This window comes from Eleutherodactylus coqui, chromosome 1 (genome assembly GCF_035609145.1).
Source record: "Eleutherodactylus coqui strain aEleCoq1 chromosome 1, aEleCoq1.hap1, whole genome shotgun sequence".
Taxonomy (NCBI): Eukaryota; Metazoa; Chordata; class Amphibia; order Anura; family Eleutherodactylidae; genus Eleutherodactylus; species Eleutherodactylus coqui.
The window spans coordinates 469961068-469973584 of NC_089837.1; the positions used below are offsets into that span (position 1 = coordinate 469961068).

Genomic DNA, 12517 nt, shown 5'->3' on the forward strand with positions numbered 1-12517 from the left:
TTGTACATTTAGGTTAGTACTTAATTACATTAAGTAGAGGTGTAATCTTAAATGTCCATCATGTCTCCAAGAGCTTGTTTATCTCGTTACACTGATCAAAAGGTTGTATGGAATGCTTTGTTCTTGACTGCTGTCTAGGTAGGGCATGTGATTAAAATGTAGATTGTGATGATAATCAGGGTACCAGACACGATGTCTACATACAAACAAATAAAGCATTGTTTATAGAGAAGACACAATTATTTACCAGTAAAACAGGTCGACCTCTGTAACACTAGCCTTTGATTCGGACGACACTTGAATACGCCTACTTATTTTTGTATAAGAATAAGGCAATGTACACAATAAACTCAGATTGCTCTAAGACACGACCGTGAAGCCTGTGTCTATTGCTTTCTCATGGTGGCCGCCATAACCACCTCTGATTTGGAGCCCCACACCATATTAACGTAACATGGATTTATCCCTAACAGTGGCAAGCCAAGTTCACAGGCTGTAAGTATTTCTGTAAGGTTTTCATATGATCAGGAGGGAAAACTTATTTTCATAACAGATCCATTTGTGATCAGGAGATATTTAAAGGGACTCTGACACCATCTTTTTGCACTCCTCTCTGAGGGCAGCACGGTGCCTGTCACACTGATCATAGTGATATGCCTGCTGTGTGGAGCTATGCAGTAGTTTGGGAGCAAATTGCCTTTTATCAGTAGCAGCTCATGCATAGAGGTTTACTTAAAGTAGTCCTGGATATTCCTGATCTGCAGCCCAGCTACACCCACCAGCCCTTCAGCCAGTGATTGACAGCTCTCTGCTTATAACTGTGCATAGAGAACTGCCAATCATTGGCTGGCTGCAGGACTAGTTCTGTGTTCGGGTACTACTATTTAAATACAAGTTTCTTCAAAACTACTGCACAGATCTGCAATCAGTGTGACAGGTGCTACTTTATGCTGCGCTCAGTGAGGGCTGACATGGTGACAGAGTCTCTTTAAGCTATGGATATATAGTACAGAAGTTTGGAAATGCCCCTTAAAAATGTAAAAGTGGGAATAGTGATACATTTTGATGAAATTTTGGACTCCTTCACTGACATTGACTCGGTGGTTGAGGCCTCACAAACACTAATCCACTCAAGAAATATTGAACTAGTAGTCCCCTACCAGCAGCTTCCAAGTTGTTGCAAAACTACGCCCACCAGCATGCTCTGACAGTGTCCAGTGGTTGCAGAATGCTTAGAAGTGTAGTTTTGCAACAGCTGGAGAGATGCAGGTTTTAGACCAATGGTATAAACAATGTTAGCGTAGGCCTCCCTCACACAGGTGTTTTTGTACAGCGTTTAGCGCTGCCTTTTCAGCGCTGTACAACGCTCCCATGCGTTTCAATGGGGCTGTTCACACGAGCGTCAAAATGCTGCGCTTTGGCAGTGATGCATGTTCTATCTTTATTATTCCATGGAGCAAGTATCAGGCAACGTTTCGGCCAATAATTGGCCTTTATCAAGCCACTTCTCCTGCGTGATCATGCAGGGAGTCCAGCATGGAGTGCATGCTGGACTCCCTGCATGATCACGCAGGAGAAGTGGCTTGATAAAGGCCAATTATTGGCCGAAACGTTGCCTGATACTTGCTCCATGGAATAATAAAGTATTGATTTTTTGCAATTAACAACTATTCGCACCAGTTTACGCTGCCACACTCATTTATATTTGATCATACGGAGGTTGACAGTTCACAACCTGTTCGTGGCTGTTGCATTTTTTTATACTGAACGTGGTTCCTCCCTTGCGGGAGTTTTATTGCCATATTTTGAGTGCTGCGGACCTACATATTTCTACGCATTTTCTATCTTTGGCCGTTTTCAACCCTGCGTCGCCCATTTAAACGAATAGGCAGCGGCTTCAGCGCTGCTGAAAACGTGGCACAACTTGGTGCCATGTTTTTGACAGCGCTAATCGCAAGCGCCAGCTGCACGGCCTAAAAAAAAAAGTAATGCTCACCTAGTTGCCGCCGTCCTGGTCCCTCCAGCTGTTCTCTGGAGCTCCGGGCAGGCTGTCAACCACTTGTCAAGCCACCAAAGCATCTATTGGTAGTGACGGAGATTGAAATCCCCGCCTCCAGTGAGAGATTGCCCTGATTGGCTGAGCCTGCTGAGTGTCAGTGGATGGCTGTGATTGGTGTATCCATTCAATGAATGGCTGTGATTAGTGCATCCAGTGCTGGCTGTGATTGACACAGCCCACTGACACTCAGCAGGCTCAGCCAATAGGAGCAATCTCTCGCTGGAGGTGGGGTTTTGGAACCCCGTCACTATCAAAACCTGTACTACCTCCCCCTATAGCATCTTGCCTTCTCCATGCCGATGGGAACTACTTCGTACCTGCCCATGTACATTTCAGTAATTATGGCCCTTTTTCTGTGATTTTTTTGAATAGATTTAATCCCTTTTTTATGATTTGTTTGGAATGTTCACAGGCGGATTTGATTTGCAGAACCCGCGCCTGCGTGGGAGATCCCCGAATCAAACCGCCCGTAGGGATGCATATGCGTCCACAGAACAGTAAAAAGCAAGCGAATGCGATTCTTTTTTCACGGCGTGCGAATCGCATGCGCAGGAAGAAATCGCAGCATGCTCCATTTTTCTGCAGATCCCGTGGGACGGCTTCCATTGAACTCAATGGAAGCCAACCGAACCATGGCGCAGCCACAGCTGTCATGGTGGACGTGCCACGGATCCGCAGGAAAGCAGGATATATATTTTTTGTAAATTGCACTGCGAATGCGTCTGGCACATTCGCGACACATCCGGACACATCCGCTGAGCTGAAGAACTGACCTATGGGATAGGTGCCACTATAGTGCCACATATGTGACTGACACCCTACACAAGCCATAGAGCAGTAATTGAATTGCGTATTTACTCACACAGCGGTAAAACACAGCGTTAGGGCAGCCTCTCATTGGTGTAAGCGCATATACTCTTGCCATGGCGAGATGTATATGCGCTATGCAGAGTGTCTGGCTATTGTGTCTGTATCGGCGCATTTTCCTGTACTTATTTGCGTTGCCAGGACCGCTTACATTGGTGCTGTCCCCTCATTGCCATGTTTGAGTAGGTGAGGCAGCCTACTTACCGTGTTTCCCCGAAAATAAGACTGTGTCTTATATTAATTTTTGCTCAAAAAGGTTTAACTTTTTTACAAGTATAGCTGCCTGGACACTATTTAAATTGACTTTTTAAATTAACTGTTAGCAGGGCTTAATTTTGAAATAGGGCTTATATTTCAAGCATCCTCAAAAAGCCTGAAAAATCATTTTGCATCCTCAAAAATTCTGGAAAATCATGCTATGTCTTATTTTCAGGGTATGCCTTATTTTCAGGGAAACAGGGTAGTAGCAGTTCACCTCACCTATTAGGCACAGGTGGTATCGTTTAGCCTCGCGAAATCACACATTTCTGCGCACAATTTCAGGCAGACAGGGCCTTCAGTCCGCAATTGCGCCCGAAAATAGAGCATGTCGCATTTTGTTCCCTACACTCAAAATGCACGGAAGAAAAAAAAAACAACAGTGTGAGGGAACCCGTTGAAGATAATGGGTTCTATTCGCTGCGCATTGTGGGCACAGATTTTGCTTTATGCATACCCTCGTGTGAGCTCGGCCTTATCTATGTGCAAATATAAAACTGAGCGCCCGCAAGGTGTGGTCCGTGTGCGACTGCTTGTTCATCAGCATCTCGCCCCTCTCCCATGTAGCATTTTCCCTTTCTGCACATTGCTGGGAAGTGATATTTTTGCCTGCCCTTGTATCTCTATATTTGTATATCAATAAGGCCGGTGTCACACAGGCTACAATATCGCACGATTTTCCCACGATGCAACAGTGCTACAAAACGCATATAAGTGAAGCCCATGGCCTCGGCATATATGCGCTGGGGCCCATGCCGTTTTGTATGCTGCTACCTTGCGAGAGAAAAAAACGCGGCAAGCTTATGTTTCCCTATGGAGCCTTAATTTTTGTCGGATTGCACCGCACGAAATCGCAGTTTTGGTGCCATGCGATCCGACTTTAACATTTGAAAATAAGCCCTAGCTACACTCACCCCCCCACCCATAAAAAATAATACTTACCTAGCAGGCACGGTCTGGGTCTTCTTGTTGCTTTCCGGAGCTACACCACTTGTCCTCGTTCGCCCACAGAAGGTCACTTCCTGGTTGCGGGATTCATACATGGCTCTGATTGGTTCCCAAGCACCTCTCAGCCAACCAAAGCAGCGCTGGATGGACCACACCGATTGCTGTGATTGGTTCATCCAGCACTGCATTGATTCATAAATCCTGCAACCAGGGAGTGATCTTCTGTGGGTGAACGAGGACTGCAGGATGCATGGCGGAGCTTCGGACAGCAGCGGGAGAACCCAGACCAAGCCTGCTAGGTAAGTACTAGTACTTATTAGGACATTATAGTAGCAGTGTTTCTGGTGGCACATCCCACTCACAGTAGCTTGATTACCACAAAAGACGAATACAGCTTGTCTCCTCCCACAGCAGTGACGTCATCGCAGGTCCTTCAGCCCACTGGATCTCTGTGGTGGTGGTAGGTCAATGTGTTCTATCAGGACTGCTGAGTTGTGTAGAAATTATTGCACCAGTGTTTCTGGTGGCACAATGCGCCACACAGCTCTGCTACATGGTACATGCACACACACAGCTCTACTACACCTCACACATCACACACACAGCTTGGCTCCTCCCACAGCAGTGACATCACCACACGTCCTTTAGCCCACTGGATATCTGCGGTGGCGGAAGGTCAGTGTCTTCTGTCAGGACTGTTGAGTTGTGTCTTCTGAGATAATAATGGCTTAGTTGTATTCTCAGTGTGTTACTTTTTCTTCTGTCGGTCAGCCTTCGATGGCGTCGCCAGGGGGCGGAGCAATGACATCAGCAGGGACGGAGCATTAAAAGCACTCACACACAAACATTAAGACAAGTGGTCGTTAGTAGTTTGATTCCCTTATTTTTGGCGGTGGAGTGCATCTAGAGCTTATTTTCGGAGTCAGGCTTAACCTTCTTGCAATAAAATTGCGTGAGTTTATTGCAAGCGTAAGCGATGTGATGCGTGATTTTCACAAAAAAAACTCATCACTGACGCTACAAAAGTGCGGGGAAAAAAAGCTGCGATATTGCCGCGATTTTGTGGTGTTGATATCGCTGTCGCCCGCGTGAAAGAGGCCTAAGCGTGGCCTTTTTCTGTGATTTTCTTAATAGAAGCTATTCTTTCTTTCTGTGATGTGTTTGTAATGTAAGTCGAGCGATTAGCAAGAAACAAGGATCCTTACGAGCTTCTGTATTGTGGCCAAAATAACGACTAATAGCTCATTCTTATTATCATTTTTACAGGAAGCAGTCGGGTTTTACATTTTAGTGAGTCCAGCTGATCATCGAACGTGTATGAGGACAGTTGGATGTCCTTTTGTTCACGAGGAGAAACAGTTGCAAGAAAAAGAAAAGTAAGTGAACCCTTTGCAATTACTGGGATTTGTGCACTGATTACTAATAAAATCTAGCCTGCTAGTTATCCAAGTTAGGCCTCCTGCAGACGTCCAGGTTGGAACCAACTGCAAGAATTCTTGCAGCGGGATGCGACCCATGCCCCTGCAGTGATCACCGTGGCTCACCTCTTCCCAGTGTCTTCTCCACTCTGCTAAGTGCCGGCTGCCACCCAGCCGGCACATGCGCAGTACACAGCTGGCGCATCAGCTGTGACGTTTCTGTGCGGGCCTCTGCGATGCATTAACTTCCAGGCACCGGGCATTTTTACGTTGGGCCCAAAAGATAGTCCTGGAACTATCTTTTGGGCCGGAATACGTCAGCCGCTGTAAGGACTCCTATGGGAGCCAATGAAAACTGCTGGAGAAGGGAGGTAGAAGGGAGTTTAGCAGCATGACTGCTAAACTCCCTCCCTCTTCTCTCCTCCCCTCCGGCTGATTGCAATGGAAAGGGGCGGGATGGGGGGAGCTAAGCACCGCCTGCCCCGCCTCCTCCCAATGCTGGCTGCTGACGAGGAGCGTGTGCTTAGCTCCGCCCCTGCCCCACCCCCTGCCATTGCAAACAGCCAGAGAGGAGGAGAAAGGAGGTGAGTCGGTGAGGGGAAGGGAAGGGGAAGGGGCAATGGCATGGTGGCCTCAGCGTATATGCGCTGTGGCCCATGCCGTCTGAACGGGTGCACAAACGTTAGATTTGTGCACCCGTTCATGAGTTCTTACACCTCAAATGGTAGCGTATATCAGCGGCCGATATAGGCTTGTGTGAAAGAGCCCTAAGGCCTCTCTCACACGGTCATGGGCGTTTTTACATGCACCTGCCGGCGGCGTAATTACACGCAGACAGTTGCACAAATGTAATGCTTGTGTGCCCGTTCGGATGGCACGGGCTCCAGCGCATATGCGCCGAGGCCGCAATGCTGTAGCCTCCCCTTCTCTCCCCCTCGCCAGCTCACCTCCTTTGCAATGGAAGTGGGTGGGGCAGGGCGGAGCTAAGCACTCGCACCCTCACGCCCATTGTCTGCAGCCAGCAATGGGAGGGGGCAGAGCGGGCCTCCATTTGCAAACAGCTGTCCGCTGTCATTGGCTCCCATAGGAGCCAACGTATTCCGGACGGAAAGATCCAGGACTATCTCTCTGACCCGGTGTGAAAATGCCCGGCGCTATATTGGTCGGCAGGGCGCTTTTACGCCGCAGGAATACGGCCATGTAATCTGATGCATTGGAATCCAATGCACCAGATCGTAGCGTATATCGGTCGGCCGTGAAAACAGCGGCCGATATAGGCTTGTGTGACAGAGCCCTAAGCATGGTTACCAACAAATCTGTTTTCTGACCTCAGAAGATATAAAGAGCAATTAAATTGGAAAAACCTGCAAAGCATTGCTAGAGTCCTGGGTGTACATCAATCCAGGGTTAGATAAACTATTCACAAATGGAAAGAAATTCAGGACAATCCTAAAAGAAGTGAAAAGGAAATCAAGGGTAACAGAAAAAAACATACAAACTGCAGAAGACTCCACAAACTGCAAAGCTCTTTCCATGTATCTACTTTTACATCCTTAGGGCTTATTCACACCAGAGTATATTGGCCGCTGTTTTCACGGCTGGCTGATGTACGCTACCACCTGATGTGTTGGATTCCAGTGCCTCAGATCACACAGGCATATTCCTGTGGCGTAAAAGCGCCCGGCTGGCCAGTGCTGGCTGTGGACAAGCTCCCGCCACCGCCTATTGCAAACAGCTGAAGGGGAGGAGAGAATGAAGTGAGCCAGCAAGGGAGAGACAGCTTAGCAGAGCTAAACTGTCTTCCCCTCGCCCAACAGCATTGAATATGCGCTGGGCCATCTGAACGGACGCACAAACGTTAGATTTGTGCGCCGGTTTACGCGTTTTTACGGTGCCGGCGGACCCACGTAAAAACGCTTACGGCCATGTAAGAGAGCCATTATGAGTGGACTAATTAAATATTTACTCCTCTACTCATCCTGTTCTGGTATTGTTTTAAGTGCAAATTAATCCCCTACTGGGAGGCAGCATATCTGCAAGTCAATGTCAGACTTTTTAAACAAGTTTCATAACAATGACTGGGAATTGTGAGCCAAAGCAAGAATAACCATACACAGACAGCTGTCTCGGGGTGATTGCCCCTTAACTGTGTGCAGCAGGTTTCCGGCTTGGCTGGTGGGAGGCCTATAGACGATATAGGTGCTCTCCTTAAGCTCTCTTTCCCTCTTTTTTACGGTTGGCCGATATACGCTGTGATCTGATGCATTGGATTTCAATGCATCAGATCAGATGGTCGTATTCCCGTGACGTAAGAGCGCCCGGCCGGCCAATATAGCGCCGAGCGTTTTTACATCTTGCCCAAAATATAGTCCTGGAACTATCTTTTGTGCCGGAATATGTCGGTTGCTGCATGGGCTCCTATGGAAGCCAATGACAGCGGACGAAGAAGGGAGGTGGGAGGGAGTTTAGCAGCATGACTGGGGTGGGAGGGGGGCGGAGCTAAGTGGCGCCCCTTCCCGCCTCATCCCATTACTGGCTGTGGGAGGGGCAGAGATAAGCTCCACCCCCATCCCGCCGCCTCCCACTGCAGTCAGCTGGAGGGGAGGAGAGAGGAGGTAAGTCGGGGAGGGAAGGGCAAGGCTCAACAGCAAGGCAGCCTCGGCATATATGCGCCGTGGCCCATGCCATCTGAATGGGCGCACAAACGTTAGATCTGTACGCCCGTTCACAAGCTTTTACTGCTCAGATCATAGCATTTATCGGCTGGCCGTGAAAACTGCCTCCGATATACGCTCGTGGAAACAAAGCCTAAGGAGAAGCAACATCCTTCCCTACTATTAGAAAACCATTGGTCAGTCAGAATTCCGGTACTATTAACTGCAAGAATAGTAACGCAGACCGCGCCATTCTTGTTGTAATAACTACTGACGGAAACCTTAAAAAGTCAACGTGAAAAGAGCATTATGTATCTATAAAATGTTAATAGGAAACGTTCTTTAATGAAGAGGCAAACAGCGATGACGTAGAAAGGAAGGCTCGACTTACCTATACAGACAATGTCCATGAAGCCGTACATGCCGTAGCAGATTTGGAACAGTAAATCCTGCCGCTGCCATTTGGCGGAGGGGCTGAGAGAGGACCAGATTAACCAGGATATGCTGGCGATGAGGAAGAGGGAGCCCAGGATTATAGCTGCTATCTGGACCTTCTCGATCACAGTCAAGGAAATGGCCTGCCACTGCAATGCAGATTAAAAAGCTGTCAGGAATGTACAAGTCTTGTTAGCGCTCCATATCCCACCCGGAGACAGTAATACTTTACCAGCCTATTGTCAGATTTATTGCATCAAAACAAAGTTTTCATGTATTTGCAGGAAAACAAGCGCCTTTATTTCCTAAATGAACAATTTACATAATTCATGCATCCTGCCTCCTGAATAGTAATCTACGTGCTGAATCAGGGCTATTGCTGAATGGCAGAAACACAAAAAACAGCAGCGCTGCTATGGGAGACGTATCCACGCGTGACCTGCATATCCTGGAACGGGTGCAATGGGGGTGACAATTATAAATGGCCGGGCTGGTCATGGGTCGAGCAGCGTACACGGGGCCGAGGGTGCAGGAGATCTTTCACCATTCTTGTGTTCTTGGCTTGTTCTCACTTTACAAAGCAGTCCGACATGAATGGAATTAAAGGAGTTTTCTCGCCAAGACATTGCCCTTTTCTTCTAAAACAAAGCCGGCTGATCGTTGCGGGTCCGGCGTCTCTACCGCCAGTGATCAGATGTGTGGCATTGTATGGCAGCTATTCAAAGAAATTGCTGTCCGTGTAATGCATGGACAGGCGGGGCTCAATTTGATGGAAGATCTAACCTGTAGTCCTTATTCGCACGAGCGTTTTTTCGAGCTAATGTAGCCGCGATAAAAAAAAATCGTGACCATCTGAAGCATTAGTTTCCAATGTATTCAATCGGCCGAGCAAAAACGTTGCGCCGGGAATATTAGCACACCGGCGACCAATTTTTTACGCAGCCGCAAAAGATAGGTCCTATTTTTTGCCGAGATATGCTGGTAGCACCCATAGGGGCTAAAAAGAGGGGGAGGGAGTTTAGCTGCATCCAGGGCTGGGAAAAGATGGCAGCGGGCTCTAGTTAAACATTAGAAGTCATTCCGAGGATTTATCCCGACCAAGAGACTTCTGCGCTGCAGCGTATAGTTTCGCCAATATAGCGCAACCGCCTGTATGAATGGATGAGAGAACGCAAATTTTGATCAGGTCTAGAGCGTGGCTTTTTCCTTTTCTCGAATTTTATGGAACGCAATGAGGTCAGTGTGAAAGTGCATCATCCGTGTGAAGAAGCCCTTAGGCTAGTTTCACATGGCGAAGCGTGATATCGGACCGTGAAGCTCAGCCCAACTTGGTGCTTGTGAACGTGCAGATGCAAGGTGTGTTCGTGTCGAAAACGCCTCCCATCACTTCAGTGCAGTAGCGATCCTCTGGTGCTTTTTTCAGTCGCGTCGGAGGATCAGCAAGTGTTTCCCGTGCAACCAGTTTTCCAGCCCCAATAATGGGAGAGGCATTCCAAGGGAACGCCCAAAGATAGGACATGGCGCATATTTTTCCCACACCACAATGCGGGAAGAAAAAGAAAATGCTCATGCATATGACCCCATTCACAAGAATGTCTTGCAACTTACAAAACTCGTGCGATTTTCTTGGCCGTATGAAAGTGGACTAACAGGGTTGTCCATGAATTCTAGAAAACATCCGCTGTCCATGAAGCCTGTGAGAGCCCACCTTAGGCTGCTTCCAGATGAGCGTGAGCGTACATAGGTGCGCACAAAACCATGCGTCTATTAGAACCATTGGTTCCCTATGGTGTGTTCACATGTGCGTGTCTTACAGGCATGCAACCGCACGTACCTGCAAAACATAGGACATGCGTGCACCATAGGTCCGTGGTGCGAGTCAATATTCCCCAGTGACAAGTGGACTGTGGCAGAGGATTTATTAATCCCCGAGAGGAGTAAGGTCCAATGTCCAAGGGCAGATTTTATAAAAAACGGGTGTGGCCCCCGCATGGAAGACCCGCAGCTTTAGTTGCCCATAGGGATGCATTAGCACCCGCAGGGCAATTTAAAGCATGTGGATGTGATTTTTTTCGGGGCGTGCGGGTTGACGCTGCGGGAGAAAATCGTAGCATGCTCCATTTTGGCCGTGGGATACACGGCTTCCATTGAAGTCAATAAAAACAGTCATATCTGCAGCACAGCGAAAATTGTAATTTCGCTGTGCCGCGGAACCGCAAAAGAGCAGCACATTTGAAAAAAAAAAGCACTGTGCATGCGTCCGGAACGTCGCTAGCAGATCCGGATGCACCCGCAGTACTGAAGAAAGAAGTCCCAGCCGGTGAAGAAAGAAGTCCCAGCCTGCTAAGAGGAGAACGACGTGGGAGCCGGGGAGGTAAGAAAACCTATTTTTTACCCCATGTCCGCGGGCAAGCAGGGATTCCCCTGCGGGAATTCAGCAGCAGTATCCCTGCGTGCCATGGACATTAGGGTTAAAGAATCCCCTGCCACAGCTGTGGCAGAGGATCGCAATGCTGGCACCCCTACAGTGATTTTCAGCGAAGGGCTTTAAATATAAGCCTACCCCTGAAAATCATTCCTATCTGGTGTAAAAAATAATAAATACTCACCTCTGCACTGTTGATGGGGCTCAGGTACGTCTAGCAGCTTGGGTCCTGTCACTGCTCTGAATCTCTTTCAGTAGGCGGGGATTTTAAATGCCCACTTGCTGAAAGGGCTGTATCCGATTGGCTGAGCACTCAGCCAATCACAGGGAGCAGTCAGCCATTTATTGAATGACAAGTGAGCACTGCCTGTGATTGGTCACAGCACTCAGCCAATCACAGTCAGCGCTCGGCCATTTTCTAACCCTTCTCTGAAAATTACTGCAGGGGTTGCTAGCATTCTATTGCTTTCAATGCGGCCACCGGCAGTAGCCGTGTCCCAATTGAAAGCAATGCTGCATGGACCTGCTTTCACGAGTGTTTGTGCACATACATGGGTGCGTGGTTTTGTGCCCATCAATGTACGCATACGCACACGCTTGTGTGAATGCACTCTTAGGATGGGTGAATGCATCTCTAGACTGAAGGAGGAAGAGGCAGGGCCAAGAATGTGGTCACGGGAGGGGTAAGGAGCCCAACACCAAACCTGTCAGGCTTACCATGCAGCAGGAGGGTGTATTCACACGGACGAGTGCGATGCCATGACTTTCTCTGTCTAATATCGCACTTGCAAACCAACGATTTTGCACGCAAGTGTGATGTGCTTTGACAGAAAACGCATCACTGTACATGTGATTTTCACTCACGCCAAAATTGCACGTTCTGCAATACTAAAAATAGAAAAATCGCATCATGAAACTTGTTTTTGCATGCGAGTACAATGTGACCATAGGGAATAATTGTCAATTCTTGAACAGAATCACCTAAAATAAGAACATGCTGTGATTTCGACAAATAGTATGGCATTGGGCACTGCCGCCAGCCTGTGCCCCCGCCAGATTACAGATGCAATCGTCCCTTCTAGAGTAGCTTTCTCACAGGCTGCACTATTTTGCTAAATTCCTGGACAATCCCTTTAAAGGGAACCTGGCAGCACCTTTAAGCCCATAAACTATGTTATGGGGTGAAAGGTGAGGGAACAGTAGTTTCAGGGAACTGCTATTTACCCATGTTTCCCTGAAAATAAGACCTACACCAAAAATAAGCCCTAGCAGGATTTTTGAGGATGCTTGAAGAATAAGGGTGGATTCAGACGAGCATATTTATGTGCGTACAATTGTGTGCACAAATACGCGTGCCTATTAGAGCCATTGGTGTGTTCACATGTCTGTGTTTTACAGGCGTGCAAATGCACGTACCTGCAAAACATAGGACATGCCTGCACCTTAGGTCTGT

At 47.9% G+C, this 12517-nt stretch overlaps 1 protein-coding gene across 1 annotated transcript in view; it reads right to left on the reverse strand.

Annotated features, from left to right (window-relative positions):
- MARCHF9 (membrane associated ring-CH-type finger 9) overlaps nucleotides 1-12517 on the reverse strand; it is a 218654-nt gene that overhangs the window by 21794 nt on the left and 184343 nt on the right. Inside the window, exon 4 of the mRNA XM_066584393.1 lies at nucleotides 8596-8788. Within this exon, the coding sequence (XP_066440490.1) occupies nucleotides 8596-8788 (193 nt within the window). The remainder of the gene's footprint in view (nucleotides 1-8595; nucleotides 8789-12517) is intronic.